This window comes from Dermacentor andersoni, chromosome 3 (genome assembly GCF_023375885.2).
Source record: "Dermacentor andersoni chromosome 3, qqDerAnde1_hic_scaffold, whole genome shotgun sequence".
Taxonomy (NCBI): domain Eukaryota; kingdom Metazoa; phylum Arthropoda; class Arachnida; order Ixodida; family Ixodidae; genus Dermacentor; species Dermacentor andersoni.
In genome coordinates, this window is record NC_092816.1 from 32,337,031 (window position 1) to 32,358,425 (window position 21,395).

General features: G+C 45.8%; 1 protein-coding gene across 4 annotated transcripts in view; it reads left to right on the plus strand.

Annotated features, from left to right (window-relative positions):
* Nucleotides 1-21,395, plus strand: part of Nep3 (M13 family metallopeptidase neprilysin 3) — a 146,331-nt gene that overhangs the window by 116,747 nt on the left and 8,189 nt on the right. For 3 of the 4 annotated variants that reach the window (XM_050169639.3, XM_050169641.3, XM_050169640.3), the window contains 11 exons: nt 624-846; nt 4,475-4,558; nt 4,875-4,973; nt 5,942-6,019; nt 10,412-10,574; nt 12,378-12,429; nt 12,823-12,890; nt 14,009-14,133; nt 14,360-14,425; nt 15,178-15,350; nt 16,795-16,902. In XM_050169639.3, coding sequence (XP_050025596.1) covers nt 624-846; nt 4,475-4,558; nt 4,875-4,973; nt 5,942-6,019; nt 10,412-10,574; nt 12,378-12,429; nt 12,823-12,890; nt 14,009-14,133; nt 14,360-14,425; nt 15,178-15,350; nt 16,795-16,894 — 1,231 coding nt within the window. In that variant the 3' untranslated portion in view covers nt 16,895-16,902. The remainder of the gene's footprint in view (nt 1-623; nt 847-4,474; nt 4,559-4,874; nt 4,974-5,941; nt 6,020-10,411; nt 10,575-12,377; nt 12,430-12,822; nt 12,891-14,008; nt 14,134-14,359; nt 14,426-15,177; nt 15,351-16,794; nt 16,903-21,395) is intronic. The other variant, XM_055064912.2, reaches the window with a different exon arrangement.

The following is a 21,395-nucleotide window of genomic DNA, read 5'->3' on the forward strand; positions in this document are numbered from 1 at the left end:
CTGAGGCCAGTTCTCTATCGAGAACCGCATGTATACACGGTTCCCACCTCGCGCTTTGTGCGCGACGCATGAGCGTCTGGCTAAGATATTTGGGTGCGAACAGCATAGTCAAAGCTAGACGATTATAATTCGCCACATTGCATCTAACACTGCAATCTGCGAACACTACGGTGTGTAGATAAGATTAGTCGAGATGAGTAGTCGTCAAGAACAAGCGGGTAGGCATTCACAAACTTCATTTATGCTGTACATACGCAAACGTATGGATGGCTCACGCAAGTCCATAGTAAGACCGGGGCCTGTCTTACATAGGGCCGGGGCCGGATTCACAAAGCTTTTCACTGAGTGCCGTCTGCTATTGGCCGGCCACGTTTACGAACAATATCGAACATCACAACTGGCTGGAATCTGCTCTTAGGAACACGTCCAGCGTAAGAACTTTTTGTGAATACGGGCCCCGATACTTCTCAGTTCTAATCACGCGCACTTCTCACCTGCAAGAGCTCTACGTACGCAAAGCCCTTCCACGTCCTCCACCCTCTCTCGCACACAAAACTAAAACATTACGATGACGGGATCGCTTGCCGAGCCGTGATTTGGAGTGTGCGCTCGCTCGACTGCAGCACGATATGCAACTACCTGGGTTGGAGCCTGGTGCACTCGATGGTGTCGTACCTATCCGAGCCCTTCCGCGAGGCGTCCAAGGTCCTGCGGAAAGCTTTGATGGGCTCGGACGGATCGGACACCACGTGGCGCTACTGCGTCACCGACACCAACAACGTCATCGGTTTCGCCCTGGGCGCCATGTTTGTCAGGGAAGTGTTCGACGGCGACAGCAAGCCCCTCGTAAGTCGGCCGCGTGCGATTCCTTCACCTTTCTCTCTTTCTCGTCGTCGTGGTGCTCGCTATCTGCGCGCAGCTGTCGCATCGTGGTCCCATTGCTTTCCCGTGGCAGTGCATCGTATTTTTTTTTTCTCTCTCACGTCCTCTTCGGTGCTTGATCGCTTTTGGCTCTCAATAAATGCTATAACCCTGCAGTTGTTCTTGCACTGAGTGGCTTCGCCGACTAATGGCTCTGAGTTGGTTTTGCATTTTGCCGTTTTTACGTGCAGCCTATTTCACGCCTACTCACGGCCAACTTCCAGTTGTGTATCGTTCGAGCGTCCATTGAAGAGTAGGTGCACCCCTTCCGGGGAGCGCAGCGGCTAAATGGCGGAAAAATACGGTGCTTGCGCACCAAGTTCTCTCTACACAGTGACACTCTTCTGTTCGGTTGTTCTTTTGAACGTGTAGCGATCAGCGATCGGCATTAGCTGGCAGTATTGACAGCCGCACCATGAAATTATGCCGAGTATGCGTGAGAAACCATCACGAACGAAAATGAACGAAGATCGAGTCGCTGATTAAATTTTTTGCAACATCTTCAGCACACTTTGTGACTGAGGTTGACGCTTCAGCATGAACGCCCTGCGTTAGTAAACGCTATTTTAGACTGGGAAGTGTGGCTCGCTCAAAAGAACAGCCTGTAGCAGACAACCTCACTGTCGCGCGTTTGCAGATGCACACGTTTTCGCCGACGTGCTCTGTAATAGGCCGCTGATCAACTCGACAATGGACGCTCGCGTATTATGTTTCTTTTATTTGGCTTGTTGTAACCTTACTTTGAGCGTGACACAACGAAATGTTGACATTAACCATCTCGCTCGAGGTACGTTTGAGCAGATGCGTTCCTGTAGCAGTTGAATGCTTCAGAGCTACGGTGAGTTACGATACCTATGTGCTGCTGTCAGGCATATGTGTTTGTTGTGTTCATCATCTGTACCCCGTTCCATTCTCTGTAGCTCCACAATTTCCTACATGCCGTTGGCCGAGCAAATTTGAAGTGCAGCAGCGCGACTTTTTGACGAGGACAAAACCGGAGAACAGACAAGAACAGCGCTTGTCAAAAAGTCGCGTTGTTATATATTAAATCACGCAGAATCATCTAGCCCAATCCTTAGCGTTAGTGAATGGCCGAGCAAAGAAACAAGAGGCACACATATAAGTTTTTCAGCCGCATTTTGGCACAACACTAGCAAATCTAAACTATATAGAGATATGTCGGGAATATGAAATGTAATCAACACAGCCATTGCACTGTTAAGCATTGCACATACTGCAACTTCGTTTCAAGGGTATTCCCCGGCTATTCATGACCTATAGTTTCGTTATCACGCAATATATTTCTTGAGGGATGCCAGTACCCAAGGGGCGTTTTCTAAGCAATTCCTCACCTCAGGAATTGCCGAAGAGTGGTATTGAATTAAGCGTTCAAATTATTTAACTCGAGGGGTGGCGGTGCTCTCCGCTCCCAGATGGCGAGGGCCGGCCACTCAAGTCGAAGAACATTCAATAACACAGGTCAAAGGTTCCACACTTGACGGCTGTGGCTCAGCCATTTAAGCCTACTTCTGGTTAGTTTTACTGATCGTTGCTGTTTAATTTATTTCATATAGTTGTGGTTAAAATAGCTAGTATCAAATTTCAACATTAGTTGTTGCTTCGTGACTCAACGAGGTTTCTGCTATAATGAAGCAGTTTAGTGGCATGCCTGCTTTTCAATTAGTTTTGTATGTTATCATCATACAGTGTGTCAATTTAACGAACACCTTACCTACATGACGTCACTGCTTGCCTCCGCTCCAGAGGAACCATTGTCTGGCCCGTTAGGTTGGATTAGTGGCATAGAAAGTGAAAGAAACGCAAAAAAAAGAAAGAGAGAAACCCTTTCTTACAATACTTTGTGCACCGAATTTGTTGCTTCTGAAAGCCTGCTGAGGTGACAAGAATGGTAAATAGCCTTTTTTTCTTTCTATCCAACCTTCCGTTCCCTCTTGTCTGCGCCCCTTCGAGTTGCACATACTCGACAGAGACCCTCCGCCACCGTCACTTCCCGCCTACATTTGCACCGCATTTTGCAGCAAGTGTACATCGGCGGTCGTGCTCATTAGTGCGCGACCAATGTTTGCATGTGCCACTTCCGCTTGCATGTCTGCTCGAAGCATGTGGAATGCATCTGTCTCGAGCATGTGATGCTGCACGGGAGAGCCACTTCCTGGTTCGTAGACGTCAGTCAGGGTGCAGGCTACGAACGAGGACATTCGTTTCTTGACGCATCGCGAGAGTGCACGAAGGTCAAACTGTTGCCTTCACCGGTTGTCAAAGGCGTCCGGGCCTGCCATCCTTTCCTTGTACGTAAATGTATTTAGCGGAGCATTTCGAAGCTCCGGTAATAGCGAATGCCAAACATCCGATCTGTGTAGCAATCTTTGCAGCGAGCTTGTTTCCTAAGCAACCATTTTGCCTGCCGCCATCCTCCCCGAAGAAAGACGTAACACTTACACGTTGAGAATTCGCAGAGCAAGGATTGAAGGCACAGGCCTTGACGTCGTCTTATGACGACAACGTGGGCGCTCGCTTTGGTGAGACGTGTGTAAGCCTACCTTGCGCTTGGCGTAACAGCGAGCACACTTTCTTGCAGCTACTACGGACGGTCCGATGCACCGTTCCGTTCGCAAAACTAGTACCTACACTTCGAGCATCATAAGTGGAACGGCGTTTGCTCAGGCAGGCAGTCTCACAGTGAAGCAGTAATATAAAGAAAGCTAGTGTGCCACGTCAACACACCGGTGATTTCACTGAGTTACGGCCGCCACAAAACTTGGATGGCAAGAAATTGACGGGAGTTCCGCTACTTCACTGTTTTCATCTTCACGATTATTTGTTCGGTCATGAGTGAGCTATATCGAACACGATAAGAGAACACGAAAACCTGTCCTTGTGTTTATCTGTCGTATTACGTCTGCGTGTTTGTCAGTGACGACGTTCGTTCCATATCACTGTGGCTCAATAGACTTCAAAGGAGCATAGATAGTCCTAAACAAAGGGTACCTTTACGCGATGATTTTTTGTTTCGAATGGAAGCATGCATACTCAGCATGTCAATAACGTTCATTTGTAATTCATTTACTAAATATGCAAGGTCATCCACCTCTTGCGAGATGACCATATTTGTTTCCTAGTAGTTCGTATCGTTTGTATGTGCACTGATCTGAGATAAGACTTTCCATGCACAGTCACTTTAGAAACATATGCACCTTTAGAGGCATTTCCCTTTGTTGTCGTCGTTAGCTGCTGTAGAAAACATGTTTGTATACGAAACGCCTGACGTGCTGATAACTACTGGGGTTGAACTCCATCTTCTTTTAGCTCTTGTAATAGTTCAACACATGCATAATATTCAGTTTCATTGCCATCTTTGTCGCGATTACTTTGAATGTGACAGCACACATTCAGTGGTTAATGTACGCGTACTAATTAGCCCTGTGAAATCTAGGAGAGAACATTACGAGCACGTCTTATGCGAGGCCACAAGTGTGTGCTCTACGGAACGAGTGTGGTGTGAGAAAATTGTATCTTCTGAATATCATTTCAGAATATGCCAGGTAGCCGACATTCCGCTGGTGCAGTGGATGACTCTTGTTCCCGGAACAAATTGGTTAATTCTACAAAGTTACAGGTCCGTTATCACTGTTACCGCGATATGTGTGAACTAGCTCTGTATTGTTGTTGCGAACTCCACGCTGTTGTTGTAAAAAGTAATGCGCGTTTTGATAAGTTTCAGTTGCTAAGAGAGCGGGGCACATCACAAGTGAATGCTTCAAGATGGTTTGATGTTTGCTAATTCTTGACTCAAGGTGTCAGCCCTGCAGAGTGTTGCAAATAGTACGCAACCAAGAGCTCTTCTTAAATTATTCTGTCAGATAGCTTTTATATTTTTTTCAATGCAGACTCACTACAGTGTCTACGCCCCTTCTCCTTCCTCGTTTTCACAGGCTCAGAACATGATCAAAGAGGTGAAAGATGCATTCAAGAACAACCTACCCATGCTCAAATGGATGGACAAAGAGACCAGGGAGCTCGCTAAAGAAAAGGTGAATACCCCAAACGCGGTGCTCACATCTGTCAGACCACTGTATTTTGAGGATGGGCAGGTTTGTAAGGTTAGCAGGGGAACCGAATGATGAAAATTAGAAATGTGCTCGAGGTTTGAGGCTAATAACGGCGTCCATTGAGGGTTTCTGCCAGGCCTTGACTGAATTTAAGGTTGCAGAGTTCTCTCGTGTTGATCCCGAAAAATATAATTGACCAACGATGTGTCCTCAGGGTATACGAGGGCCATAACAAATCATACATTGCACCGCAACAGTCAGCATAAATGCTTACCATATCTAGAATGATTGATTAAGTTCAAAAGCCACTAATTTTCGTTAATTTCACTTTTGCATTCAAGTGTTGCTTTTTGTTTTGGCGTCTGACGAATCTAGACTTGAAATTTAGCTCAGCAGAGTGGGTGTTTGGCCGCCTTGGTGGTTCGTAGCCAAGCTACAGTGCCTCACTGATGAGAAACAGAGACGAGGTATCGCTTGCACAGGTCATGTCACAATAAAATGTTGTTGAAAACTAACGTTGTGTCTCGTATATGTGCGTTTCTATTGTGGTGCGCTGTACCTTGGTTAGGAGACCTATGCGTAAATAATATATATTTATCGATACCACAAACAGGGCGTTTATGTTGTGTTGTATAGCGTATGTGCAGCTGGAAAAAAATTCTTTGTCACAAGCATTGCTGATAGTTTAGTGCCTTAGTTGGGCGTCATCTAGAATTATCGTTATTTATTAATTGACCACCGTTTCTACGCAAACTTCTTCTATAACATAACATAAAAAATGGATCAGTTCTCTCTCTTTGTCTTTCCTTGCGCTGGCGTTTATTAGTTCGTTCACTCGTTAATTAATTGTTTTTGCTACACTATTTAGAAACAGTTGGTTAATCTGAATGTGGAAGCTCAAAGTGAGATCTACATACTGCGAGTTTCATGTTTCGTTTCTTTGCTTGCAGGCGGATGCCATCACTGATATGATTGGCTTTCCTGATTTCATCACCGACCCGAAAAAGCTGGACGAAAAATACAAAGGCGTAAGTACACTCTCGTTGCATGAAAATTGAAAAGCAGGAACGCCAGTAGAATAGAGAAGCCTAAGTTTTCGTGCGCTTTGAGAAGGATTTTTGTCTTTGACGAGAGATTATGAAGACCACTCCGGCGAGTTACGGTAACTGCTTAGTTGTCACGTTTGGCGTTGTTTCGTAACAACGACGGCGCTCCAAAATCGTAGAACCTCAGGAGACGTCATCGTCTTTGTTTTCAACAATAGTCGAGAACTGGACGAGTTGGTGTTCGCTCATCTTTAGAAAGGCACTTAAAATGTGGGTCTAGGCGAAGAAGAGAGACTGTACACATGCATGCGCCGACTACGACTCCCCGTTTATTGGAAAAACAGTCGCATTTTGCAGCTGTAGTCTAGTAAACGCTCAGTTGTTCCCTGTCTCCCGCTTTTGCCTGATCCCTCGATTTCAGATCATCTTTAAAGATGTCTCCGTTTTCATATTCCCAAGGTGCCAGCGGGGCCACATAAGGCCGAGTACGCAGCCTTAACACAGCAGCGGAGACACGTACAGCGGCTTTTTTTGTTTTGTATTGTTTCGCTTGCACCGGATGCAACAAACCACACATTAGGTGGCCGCATCACGATCATTTTATTGCATCAGGGTGTTGTACCGGAAGTTCGTCTAGTTGAACTCCATACTGTTTATCCCTTGCACTATCTCGCTGTCTGGCCACCCCACTTAGGCGGGGTCTGTAACACTGCGGAGGCAGCTCTCGAGCAAGGCCTAATTCGGCACAGAGCGCGGCTTCAGAAGCTTACGTGGTTATTCTGCAACTTCATCATGCCGCGTTCCCAGGAAAAAACAACAAAAAACAAACACAAGAAAGGCAGCAGCTGTGACCAGCACGACAGCGCGAAAAAAAATGAGAAAGAAAGATTGCAACCAAAGATGCCGTTCCACGACGCGCTAATATTTTCAGAACAGTGAAAATCACAGCCATTGTCAACCGTAATATGGTATAGCCTCCACGCCAATGCACAGCGCTAACGCGTGACGCATGCATCAGCTAGTCGCTGCGCTGTCTGCTGTTCAAAATGACACCGGACTGTAGTTTCTGCGAAATTTCAGGATGAAAGATGGAGAGTGACTTCAAAAGCTTCGCTGTGATTCATAATCGATACCAGGCATGCCACCACGGGCTTGTCACGTAACGTCACACCTGGCGCCAGCCTTTATGAAACTGGCATCACTGAATAGACAATACAAACCAACCGAATTAAAAAGAAATCTTCTGGTATAGCTGCGTTTAGGCATCCTGGCTTGCTCATCTGCAACCAGTTCTTTTTTTTATTATTGAATCCCTATTTTAACTGAACTTCCTCTCGTAGAGCCATAGAGTCCTTTACCGTCTCTGCAGCTTCTCTGTGTTGAATATTCCTTATTGTCAGAGTCCGTCAATATATATATATATATATATATATATATATATATATATATATATATATATATATATATATATATATATATATATATATCACTGCATGTCCAAACCGTCGTAATCTTCCTGCTCGATCCTTTGCTGCAGCTTTGCGGCATCTTCATTTCTGCCGCGTGGGCCTTCAAAATATTATTAGCATCCTCCGCTACGAGGCTCTTGGTTCCGTAAAGCCCTTCTGCACGTGACCGACATTGTTGTCGACCTTCTCGTAACCGTGTAGTTGTTGACATCGTTGACTTCGTGTCACTAGCGTCGTCATGTTGTCATCGCTGTCATATCGTCGTGCTGTCGGCGTCGTGGTTGTACTCGCGGGTATGTCGTCGTTGTCTTCGAACCAACTGTCTGTTTGTTGAGCGGAACCTTCGAGAATAAGGCCCTACACGTTCTTTTACTGCGCAGTTTCTCATCGTTTACAGCATGCGCCGTATCCTTCAATAAGTCCAAGGGTGCCAACATTCGCCATCGCAAGTTTTGCTAGATTGCACGACACTGCACGGAAATGCAGTGATGAGACACTGTAGGCGCGAACGGCGAGAAACGCCTGCCACCAGTGAAAAGTAAGCGGTCGGCTGAGGTGAAAGGCGTCCGCGATGTGTCGGCGATAGTGAGTGTGCCGTGGCCGACGGGGCGCATAGAAAAACGATACCGCGTAAGCCCAGCAAGGGGGAGGGGGAGCAATAGGGAGGGGGGGACTCTCGCAATGCAATAGCAAAATTTGCAGCTTTCCATCCACGCCCCGCGCACTCACCTCCGACCGCGTGAGTGGTCGTTCTGGAGGTCGTTCATTCCGTCGCCGCTCGACGCGGCGAAAGCTTTTTTCTTCTGTACTTCCGGTATGCAAACACCGCCAACCCTTTCCTTTGGTCTTCTGCTCGGGGCTTTTTTTTTTCTTTCTCTCCTTCATTTCCAATTCCCTTGACGTCCTAGGCTGGCACGCCAGCGCGGAGATAGAAATATTGTAAGGCGGGTCTTCATTCCTGTCTATCAATATTCAGCGGGGTGAAAAGGAGCATACCTTCTGCACGCTAAATCGGATCGACCGACGCGTAACAGAAAATGCCGCCACGGAAGGCAAAAGCCAGGGTCTCTCGATGCGCCCCGTGCGACGCCCTCTATGTAGAAAATAAACATTGGTGCTTCGAACGGATGCAGTTAATTCGGCGTCTGATATTCCGTCGAGGCAGCTGACATGCGTAATTGATGTTCGCGTCGAAAGCCGCCGCATCCGGCAAACGAAACAAGGCATAATGAAGAGTTCTAGCAGCAGGGTGTTGTCCTTTTTTGCCAAACTCTTCCTTGCGTGTTTGTCGGCTCGTGCAGAAAAATATCAAATGGGGGCGAGATCGTAATATATAGGGGGAACACTGCGGCATCGCTCAGCGTTGTAGTCCCCCCTCCCCCCCCCCCCTTTTTTTTTTTTGCTGTAGTAAACCACTCTGTGAAAACGCTAACTTAGCGTTAGCCTGAACTCCACGAAATTCTGCATACTTAGGCTCCAGCGTAAGCAGTAGAGGCCTCAACACAATGGAAATCTCAGTTGCATTGTTTTGCGCTTTTTCCAGTTGGTTCAATTCTGTTTTTTTTTTTTTTCATTTCTGCTTAAACCTCTGACGCGTGTCACTGCTTCGCTTATACGGGTGTTCTGCCTAATTTTTCTTCTGGAGTAATCGCCCTAGTAATCCTGTTACTCAGTTTCCTCAGCTTTCTCTTTTTTTCCCTATCAATTATTTTTAGTTCTTTCTGTCTGTTGTGATTAGCATTTGTCTTTCTTCGTTTGCTTAACCGACTAGAACTAGTTCTTTCATTTCGCAAATCCTGGCACACTTCCCGATAACAATGGGGATGATGACCAAACAATAACAAGAAAGAGACTGCTGTCTCGGGCAAGAAGGCCAACAAATCCAGTTGAGTTGAGACGGCATTATACTATAGCCGCATTGCTGAAACAGCCAGGAAGGCCACGATAGTTATGTAAGTCTGACTGTCACCGATGCACAGCGATCCACCGCTGTCATTGAGGGAACATGGGATATGTAAAGAAAAGTTCTCGGGTTCATCGAACACGTTTCAGCTGCTCGCAATCAAAGTTTCCCTGGGTTTATTTTCGGCCGTCATCGCCGATCGTTATAGCTAACTTCACCCAACTTCGCCCCTGAAGTCGTGCAAAACTGACAAGAGGAAAATTAAATGCTCCTGAGCATTATAATTCCTCGCGGCACGTGATTTGTGGAGACAAAGAAAAATCAACAGGAAACAACACAGCGTCAGTAAGGCTCGCTACTAGGAAAGCGTCTGAGACACCGTATATATACATACGCACTCTGCTGGTAGCTCAACATGTGTTTATGCTGTCGTACCGTGGCCTGGCATATGCATGAACAGAATTTCGCAAGCTATGGATTACGTATCGTTGCACTATGCGTATCTGCGCCATGGTTAGTACTCGGGAGCGGCTTAGCACATATGCATCTGCATTTCAACATCGAAGACAGGGCTTAATTTCGCAATAATTGTGAATTTAAGTTTTGGAAGGAAGTGCTGTCTCGCAGGGGGCTGGAGGAGCATGTAAGGTGCCTCAGCTTCCTCTATCACAGTAGTAATGTGCAACCAAATTGCATACTAAAAAAAAGCGAGAGAGGAGATACAGGTTTTGCTACAATTATCCTTGATGTGAAAACGTAAATGTTGCGCTTTATGCCACATGCTAATGTTTCTGTCATACTAAATACAGGCCGGACTAAGCTTCGATAGTGCGATTGTGCACAAAGCGTATACGATGTTCTGAACGTAAGACAGTATAAAGCAGCGAAACTAAGTTTTAGTGTTCAGTGCTTTTAGAAGCCTTCCTCGACAATGATCCCAGTATTGCAGTGTTGTAAACTTACAGCATGCTTTCTTGTTCCCTTGCTTCTCTGTCACGGCAGCTGGAGTTTGTAGAGAACGAATACTTCGAAAACAACATCCGGGTGAGCCAGTTCCTGCTCAAAAAGAATATGCAGCGCCTGTACCGGCCAAGCAACAAGACTGAATGGGAGATGACGCCAACCATCGTGAACGCTTACTACACGCCGACCAAGAACCAGATCGGTCGGTATACGTACACATACAAGACCTCATGTTTCTACGTCGCTTAGCTTGCTTGTCCCTCGGTTGGAAAATATTCAGTTATCTTACGAGAATAGCAACACTGACCGTGTTTGTCGCCAGCGATGTAACAAATAAACTGCCAAGCCATCAAACAATAATGACATTAGAAAAAATAAAGTAATTTTGTCAAGAGCAACGACCACCACTCGTTATGCAATGTCACGAAACAGAGCACTGACACTGATGGGGTGGCAGTGGAGACATGGACCATAGTCCCGTGGAGCTAAAGTGATGTGTGAGGGCAAAATGCACACCGGATGCTTTCAATATCCATTTTGCGTGCACATTCATAGATAAAGTCACTGTATTGTGGCCCACAAATGCCTGCTTATCACTTATTGTAACTTTACCAGATAGAGATAATTTTCGTGCATGAGTAACGCACACAAAGAATTAGGGACACACAACTCTGAGTAGTGTGTGTGTGTGTGCGAGCGATGACACGCTCGCACACATTGTCTGTGTCTGCTCGCGACGTAGTGCCCGGAGAGTAGTGATGTGCAGAGTGCTGGACCAATTGGACAATCGTCCACTATCAGAACTAAAAGCTTTAGGTCAGAGAGAGAGGAATATAGGAAGGCAGGGATGTTAAGAAGTCCTGAGTCTGAAGGCCTTATTAGCGTTACTAAGGTTCCTGTAGTCTGCGGGCCTTCACGATAGGCTTTAAGAACGCAGCCCCCTACACTCCATAGCCTATGCGGCTTCTTCGTGCTCTCTCTCTCTCTCCCTTTCGTTCCATTCTCTTTCTCTTTTTGTCCTCCTTAACCCTTTCCCCGTGCAGGGTAGCTAACCGGAACTACCTCTGGTTAACCTCCCTGCCTTTCTATGCATAATTTCTATCTCTCTTTTGCTGCACTACATACGTTTCCAATATGTGCTTCGCTTTCTGCAGCTAATCTACGCCGTAGTAGCATGGGCGTCACTGAATGCCATCGGGTATCTACATACCAGCTTCGGTGTGCGCTGTCTAAAAGTACTAAACTGCTAGTTCACAAGGATATGAACATTCGACATTTGACAATTCTGTCGCATCGAAACGCAGCCAGTCAACAGCTTTTTTTCTTGAAAGAGCGTAGGTTAGGGCGTGTTGGTATTCCATAACTGAGGTTTTTTAGCGCACGAAAAGGGACGAAAGACAGTGGCCGAAAAACAGAGAAAGACAGTCCTCGTTTCGCCACTGTCTTTCGTCCCTTTTCGTGCGCTAAAAAACCTCAGCTTTTTTTCATCACTCGATCTTTGAATTATCGAGTGTTCTTTGGCTCCGCCAGAATTTGTATGCGTGGTGAAATGCGGATCCGCGTACACACCGTGTACTATAAGGGATTTACTTTTAAAGATTTGAGCTTCCTTCACTGATACCCAGAACCCAGCGATACCCAGTGATTCTGCATTTACATGAATTCAGATGCTCGGCCTTGTCACAAATCGAGGTCCTTGAAGTATATGACCGAATAGTCCTCAAAACCTATTGGTTAGCTGGCTATTACTTTTGAAGTGTCAGGGATATGAAGAGACGTTATAGAAGAATGAAGTTGCACAAAAAAAGGAACAAAAACACACCGCAGGTTGCTTAGATTCTCATAAACACCAACCAAAATTTCGGAATTTGGATGGTTTCTGACTTTAGTGAGAGGTTATAGAGAGCAGTTTTTTTTTTTGTATAACAGTTCTTGGAAAATTGACTTATTATCTCTTAGAGCATCATCAATGTTCGCATAATGCTCGTCGTTTGTTTTTTTTCAGTTTTCCCGGCTGGGATCCTGCAGGCGCCGTTCTACGATCCCAATTATCCAAAGTAAGCAACCACATGCTCTCGAGATCAAAAGTTGAGAACGCGTTGAAGTCCTTTGCACGAGCTAATTAGTGACCCACATTCTATATCTCTGGTTAGATTAGCCCAGTCGAATATGAAAGCACTATGAAAGCGGAAGGCTATATATGCAAGCAGGAAACACGAATGACGCCCAGATTGTATTCGGTGCTGAATCAATAAGGCCACCTTCTGCCATGCCAGGATTTGAACTTTTTTCAAGGGTTCCTTCTTAACGATAAGCCAGACCACAGTCAGTCGTCATTTTAAATGTACGCGATTACCAGGAAATTTTCAGCTGACCACCGTCCGTTCTGCGCTTAACTAATGGCGATTATCGTAAGTGTGTCTTACATTGGCTTTGTTCAATGTTTCCAGGTCTCTCAATTTCGGAGCCATGGGAGTGGTCATGGGACACGAGCTGACTCACGCCTTCGATGATCAAGGTAGCCAATACGTCCGCCATGTAGACAATATTTTGTTGTGAAATAGTGCTTCAATATACGACAGAAGTCGACTGAGATTGATTCGGTAGCGTTTACATTCCAGGGGCAGTTAACTGGTAGCGGAAGTATACAGATAAGGATTTATGAATGCCCTTTTATATTTTCAAATCGTGTGTGCCTTAGGATACGTGAAAGTCGGCAATCCATGTCAGCAAATCATCGCAGGAAAAAAAAAGGCAAGACGCACAAAACGGGAGCAACAGGGGTCTTTACTTCCAACGATGACCATTCGAGATAGGCGCATACCATGTGGTGCAGAACGCACAAGTAGAACTACGTCATATATAACATGTGCGGTAAGGGGCGGAAATGAAACTTGACGTTTGAATTACTTTATTTACTGTGACGAAATTGGAGGTTTGGCTACTTGAAGAGTCCGCTTTCGAAAAATTTTTGCCCCTTTGCATACGTTCGGGATGCACAGGTCATCTCATGCTGCATAAGCATGTTAAGCTTGAGTAATTCTTTGTTGGAAGATGAGAACATTACCCTTGTCGTTCTGCTGTCATTGTTCTTGTAGATTGCCATCAAAGAGTAATGACAACCCGATAAGGGAGGAAGATATTCTCGAAGCAGCATTCCATGACTCGCCGTGATTGGTTAGTGGCGATGGTGTTGTGCTGCTGAGCACGAGGTCGCGGGATCGAATCCCGGCCACGGCGGCCGCATTCCGATGGAGGCGAAGTGCGAAAACGCCCGTGTACTTAGATTTAGATGCACGTTAAAAAACCCCCGGTGGTCCAAATTTCCGGAGTCCCCCACTACTGCTTGCCTCATAATCAGAAAGTGGTTTTGGCACGTGGAACCCCATAATTTAGTTTCCTTAGCATTCAGTGTACGCTCACGTGAATAAAAAAAGAGAAGAAAAATCTGACGTCGTTGAAAACGTTCTATTCTCTTCGACATACCTTCTCATCAGCACTTGCTTTGAATCACCAAAGCATAGTAGATTCTTGCTGATAGTGCTAAGCGCGAAGCGCATTGTTCCGTTATTGAATCGCAATTGTGAACGAACAGGCGTCCATGCGTGTGTGATAAGGGTGTTCAAACCGACGCAGGACGAGAATACGACAAGTCCGGCAACCTTAACCAGTGGTGGAAGAACTCAACTATTCAGAGCTTCCAATCGAGGGCTCAGTGCTTCATTGACCAGTATTCAAATTACACTGCCAACAACGAAAACGTAAGACATCCGAAATTCTCACTTGGTTTACTTGTGTACTTTCTTTCCCTTTCCTTTTCCTTCACGGCGGCTGCGCTGCCATTCTGATAGCAGACCCTAGTAGCGCAAACGTAATTTACAAATAAGCTGCAATGTCTTGTCTTCTGCAGTCCAGTGCAGACATAAGCTATTCAGCTAGCGATGCACTGAGTTCAAAATAAGCATTCTGATTCTTGTTCTTCTTCAGCTCAACGGAAAGCAAACACTGGGAGAAAACATCGCGGACAACGGAGGTCTCAAAGCGGCTTTTCATGTAAGTTCCTTTCGATAAACTGCACAACTCGGTGCGCGCTGAGCGCGGTAATCAGCATTTCATGCAGTGGGAATAGGTCTCGAAACTGGCTTAACAAACTTGGACAGCAGTTTTAGAGTAGGGCTGAGCTGGCACCTGATCGTTTCTTCGAGAACGGCGCTGATGCGGCTGGCATCTTAGCGCTAGTTTGCTCTTGTGTCCACCATAGCCCCACCATAGCGCAGTTTTGCATGCACTGTTAGTGGCCGATGTTTGCAATATTTTTATTTTTTGCGTGCGACAAATAGACGGACACCAGAACAATATTTAAAACTAGCACTGTGGTGTCTCTTGAATCACACTCAGCGCATTTACCGCACCTTGCCACATTATCCGCTTGATGAGCACTTCAGTTTTGACGTGCGGTGAAAACATGATTTTAGGCTACCTGTAGCTTCTGTAGCTGTTTAGCATATAGTGACACTAAATGAAGATATTTCAGTGAATCTAAGCCGTAAGCAAATCACGTGCGATCCAAGAGCTTCAGTAAATCCCGAGACTGTGTAACTTGCACGAAAAATGCCGGCAGTCTTCAGAAAAAGTTAAGTTTCAGTTACAGACTGAAGTATCAGTCTCGTTGGCTCATTTATTGTGACAAACCTTAAGCTTTGGATCTTAACTTTCTGAGCGAGTGCGGTGTAACAAACTCTCACCTCGATTTCATCGCGCACAGTTCTGTACATCCCGCGCTACAAATGTGTCTCGGAATGCAGGCATTCGAGGAATGGCTGGACAGGCACCCCGACGAGCCGCCTCTGCCCGGCGTGAACCTGACGCACAAGCAGCTGTTCTACGTCGGCTTCGCCCAAGTGTGGTGCTCCACCGAAACGCCGGAGGCCATCCACTTGCAGATCCTCAGTGACCCCCACTCGCCGGCGAAGTTCAGGTAAACGAGGCATTCGCTGCTCTTGCCGCGTGCCATTCTAGAGACTTAAGACTGCTTTAGTCAGGCCCTATTCGCGTTAAATATAAACACACACATTCGCAAGCGCACACGATTTTAGGGGAAAATGACGAGAATAATATACCGTTTGTGTACGTCGACATCTTTGCACAGTACAACTTGCGGCAAAAAACTTACGAACCAGGAGAATTACAAAACTGAAGTTAAAGAAGAATATAGAAGCGCGAAGAAAAAAAAATTAATTCCTCAACGTGCGGTGATTAATAACTGATATCTTTACGTCACTCTGTGAAAGTTGCAGTGGACACACAAATTTCAAGTTGCGTGTATGGGTATCTGAGTGAAGCAGAGAACGACCTATTTAAATGATGGCTCAAGTTATGATTTACGTTTACATTGCTTACATTATGCTTGAAATGAAATTTTGGCACCTGTGGCAGTAATATCTCAATTTTCTTGATGGATTCTGTACATTTGTTTCATCATTCGTTTTGCCGGGTGGCCGATTCCGCTGGTAGATGAGGCACGGTTGCGTGTGAGCCAATGAAAAAGGCGAAAAACAATGGAATATGGAAAGAACCGTTGCAAAGTACAGCTCCTGTACTCAAGAAATATAACAGCGAGCGAAGCGCATCCTATAATACGCTTTTCCAGTAGATCACAGTCAAATACCTGGAAATACTGCAGCTGATGAAGCTCATGGAAACTACAGAGTACTGAAAATTGTATTTTAGGGCGAGTAAAGCAAATTCAGGTTTTTTACACCAGACGCAATTCGGAAACTTTTGATTCCGCCTTCCCATCTTTTGTTTTTCCTTTTCTTATTTCCATACGGTACCATGGCATGAATCCTAGCGATTTTAGAAAGAAGGAATAGACCACAAGAACCGAATTATTGGGCGTGACGTGGTCTATGAAAAAAAGAAAAAAGAAACAGCGTTGACACACCCGTTTCATTATGGGTCCAGTCTTTGTCTTTTTTTATTATTGATAAAATACTGCAGACCACATGATTTTCTTTTAATTTCACGCTAACATGATGATTTTCTTTCATGCTAACAGAAATTGGTGATATTGACACCGTGTATTAAAAATGAATTAGTACAACTTAAAAGAAGAAAGGTTCAGACATCTTGATTTCTTCTAGATCGCTTTTTTTTTTCTTTCGATTCACATATCTTGATCAATTTACTTTTTTCACGTGTTAGACAATACTTCAACCAAACTCAATCGGCAAGCAATTTATGGCACAAAAGAACGGAACCACATAAGAGACAGCAGCATCGAATTCAAAAGACGGCTTGTATCGCCACTAGGACTTGTACAAATTTGTGGTATGGAAAATAGGTTGCAGAAAGTGCGCGAATAGATAATAACAGACAAACTGTTGGTCACTGTCGGTACGCCTATCTATGTCTTCCATCAGGGTCACGGGGCCGGTGTCCAACTCCGATGAGTTCACCAGGGAGTTCAAGTGCAGAAAGAACAGCGCCATGAACACTCGGAAGAAGTGCGAAGTATGGTGATGGAACAGGTAAGAGAAACACGCTCAGGTTGCGTCACAGGGTGTGTATGCGTGTGTGACGCAGCTGGCGAGGAAACGTGCTTGCATGACGCGGCATTCTGCCATAGGAATTCTCGATGCCACGTCTCTCTCTGTAGCGGGTGTTACGATGAGTGCAGCATGTATTTAACCACTGTGGTAACCACACGGTAAATAACTTCGAAGTACTAAATGATCATCACAGAAGTATACTGCTTTCATCGCACAATCCCTACGAAAACCGTGATGGAAATCGTCTAGTTATTTTGTGTGTTCGTTTTCTCCTAACTGCCACAGTATGGAAGCTATAACTACTGAACAGACCGCCGTACCAAAATCGCAGCCAACGACAACAACAACACAAAAAGCAATCCTGAAATGTTCTCGTTATTTATAATTTTTCTATATGTAATATTTTGCTGTTGTCTTTTTGTTGCCTTCACTAGACTTTCTGTCGATGATGTAGCTGACCATCAGGCATGTTTTTCCCCAAGGAGACGTTCAATGCTTTTGTATGTCCTGCTGCTCACAAAAGTGTGATAACTAATTTGGTATCTTTCACGTGACCACCATTTGGGCGCTCACAACCCCACGCAGACCGTGGGGTGTCCCCGCCCCCACAGCAACGACGCCCTGCACTGGCGTGAAACAGCCGCGTAAGAAAGGGCTAACGCAAGTATAGAACGACTCCTCAAGGAGAAAACATTGCCCGCGGGCGCGACTGCCAGCATGCGGTCCTACAAAACAAGGAAATGGCCAGCGGAAGAAGCAGCGAGGTCCGATCACCGCGATATCCTGCGCAAGCCGATGCAGGTCATCGAGAAGCTAACTGTCCGATCGAAGCGGCATTTCGCTCGCGGCGATTTAACAAGATCGTGGTCATCGCAGGATACCGGCACTCACGTAGAGAGGCTTAGAGGCTACAGAAAAGTGCAAAGCACGGGACTTCTATAGCGTGTTGGCTTTCTCGGCTTTGCATCACCGTTATAGCAACGGAACAAAGGAGGTCACTGTTCGCTTTGAAAATGCTTCAGAGCGCGGCACAGTTTAAAGAGGGTGCCTAGAAGAGCGGCGAGTTGGGGCATGATTAGCGGCAGCGCAGAGGACAAGGACGAAGCGAGAAGACAAACACGGCGCTGAATTGTCAACTTGAAGTTTACTGAAAAACTAATATATATATATATATATATATATATATATATATATATATATATATATATATATATATATATATATATATATATATATATATATATATATATATATGTAAACGGTAGGTATCACGTGATTTGCAAACAAACGTCATCAGCAAGAAATGGCGTAACAGCATCCCCTTACCCTATAGAACCTTATATTGAGTAGTTGAAATAATTTGCACAACGGTGACACGTGAAGTGGATATAGCTATGATTAGTGCAAAAATACACGCGCGTGCGCTCAACCCGAATCTAACAGAGAAACCTCACACTTGAATACCAATAGTTACCGCTGACTAACACATGTGGAACCTTTCTTCTTGTGGTTAAGTTCTCTCGTTTATATTTCCTAATTATTATTATATATAAGGTGGGTCTCTTGCCGAGATGTCGAAAATAAATTTGTTGTGGTCGTCGACGTGGATTTCTTTAAAAATATATACCAATCAATATTAAAGTTGCTTATTGAAGGCTGCATGACTATTTTGGTTGCTCTTATTTACCGATATGGGTCACGCGTATATTGACGACTCCTGAATCCAGTTTAGGAAGCGCCTACCTACAAATACAGCGTTGTAACGCAGAGTCACCGAAGTTGTTTGAAACGACAGCGATTTGGAAGCGTGTCTTGTACTCAAGCTACGACCGATTTACCTGTCCATGAACTAATTCACTTGGCTTACCATGTTACTTGCCAACACATCAATAACGAATTACGTGCGCTTGTTTGAACGGTGTGAAGATAAGAGTAAGTTGCTCCCATTCAAACGCGGTATCTCACACATATACGCCTGGCGCACTCTTCTGTAGTTTCGGTGTCTTGTTTTTCATTCGTGCAGCTCAATCTGCACGCAGTCATTTCGCTATCAAGGATGACGCGTCGCCGAACAACTCAGCGATTTTTGAGGTTGTACGCATACACAGTAGGTTGCAGGTTTGGTTTCTCAACCACGGTGACTGTGTTCTATAGTACAATGGGGACAGAGTTTCGAAATGCCTGTGCACGGAAATTCCGTTGCAGAAAAAGGTAATGAATGGATAGGTTATCGTGAGCGCTGCCCTAGAAGTGCCCTCATAGTTGCCCCTCATATACCGATCATTTCCTGCACGTCACTCCGAAGGAAGTATAGCACGCTCGCCGCGGCAGCTTAGTGGCTAGCCGTTGCACTGCTGCGCTCGAAGTTGCGGGTTCGATCCCGGCCGTACGGCTGCCGCATTTCGATTGGGGCCAAATGCAAAAACACACGTGCGGTTAAATTTAGGTGAACGTTAAAGAACCCCAGGTGGTCAAAATTACTCCGGAATCCACCACTACGGCGTGCGTCACGGTCAGATTGTGGTATTGGCATGTAAAGACCCTGAATTTGATTCAGAAAGTATAGCACGCTAGAGGGGTTCGACCTGCAGCCGACCTTTTCGAATCTACCCAAATTACTTGTTCTCTCTTCCTTAGCACGCCCTCTTAATCTTACGTTTTTAAGCTAGTGTTACGCAAGGCTTTTTTGACCGTTACGTATAATAAGTAATTGTTGTACGCGTAGGTTATCAACAGTGGCCTGAGCCTCGAGTCAACGTTTTGACAAAGAGGCATACATGTTCGTCAAGTCTCCTGCGAAGGCAATTAGACTCCATGCTGACGATTCTCTTGATCAGCCATTGTTGTTCACCTAAAGTCTCCGTCTCCCCGCGACCTCCTTTATCTTAATCGTGCGCGCAGTCGCACAGCAACGGTTTCGCTATCGTTCGCGTCACCTAACATTACAGCGTGAAAGTTGCCACGCGCTTTTACAAGCATGGGCTACACGCGAACTGTCTCGGGTGGGCCTGGCATGGTCACGTGCCAGCGCGCACCAAGTGACGGCCGCGGCCGCCGCCATGTAACGTACGACTTTGAGGGAGAGAGACACACACCGTCGAGCGAGGGCTGCAGCGCAACCTGACCCCTGCGCTTCCGGCGGTGTGGCGTAATACGGAGGAAAGGAGAACGGGGAAAGAGTGTGAACCAGGAAAGAGGAAAAAGTGCGCAGGCGAAGGGGGTCCCCGCTGTATAGCATCTTCATCTAACTCGGAACCGGTATCGTGGGAGAATACGCCAGTTTATAACAAGAAGTCCTGCTGATCTTGAAAGTGACAGGAGGCCGCGTTTTTCTTTTTTTTTTTTCACCGAGAAGCCAGAGCTCGACGTTTATGTCGTAGAACTGTAACGCCCATTTGTTTCCGTGCAAGAGAGAGAGAGAAAGAGAGAGAGAGAAGGGAAGAAGGAAAGGCAGGGAGGTTAACCAGACTGAGCCCGTGACTTTGCAAAGCAAAGACACGGGCGTGCTACTGTTGACACGACGCATAGTCAGCGCGAACGATCGGCTATGCGAGAAGCTGAAACATGTCACCAATAAGAGGACATTCTCATGCTGCCCAATTCCTGAGCTTAGTAATTGGGCGCGTTCAGCAATTAGCAGCGATTAACGCCTGTGCCCTACCATCGTTTCCATGGTTGAGCATCGGAACGTTGCAGGCAACTGCAACCGTCGCCCGCCAAGAACTATCTCAGGGCGCGCTGGTTAATCCGCATATCGCACAGGTGGTAAGTGACATGCGCTCAGTTGATACGGGCTTATGTTTAGGAGCGCGACGCCACGGGTTCGACTACCTGCGACGGCCACATTCAGATGAGGGTGGAATGCAAAACCGCGCCTTGTTGCTTCTTCTTTACTCGTGCTTTTCTATGGCGCTACCTTAATATCTAAAATGGATCCGTACCAACAAATCCAAATGTCAACCCTGAATGCAGGAACGCCCGATTACTCGGATTTCGGTGCGCCTTCAGTAAGAACAAGTTTTCTAAACTAATGTGGTACCCTCCTCCTTGCACCGTGTTTATATAATATCTTCTAGAGACGTCCACGCAGTAGTCGTTGACAGCCCTGCTCCATTTCGGTTCGTCTAACGGCCCTCTTTAACTTTCCGATTCCCCATCACTATTCAGGTTAACCTGCCTCCCTTTCCTTTTGCCATTTTCTGTCGCTTGCTACGCTAAACCCCTGTTAATCGTCATAGGAATCGATTTCGTGACGCCGTGCGAGAACGTTCTCTGTTCAGAGATGGTTGTTAATTTTCGTGCGCACGGTTCCTCTTAAGCGCCCTTCAAGTGCCACAGCATCATAGTACTTTGTTTGCTGTATCTGTGGCAACTGGCTTAACACTACTGTTAGCGTGTGTTCGGCAATTATACCGCACCCCATCGAGCTTTTCCGTCAACCTAGCGAGTCCAGCACTTATAAGACGATTTTT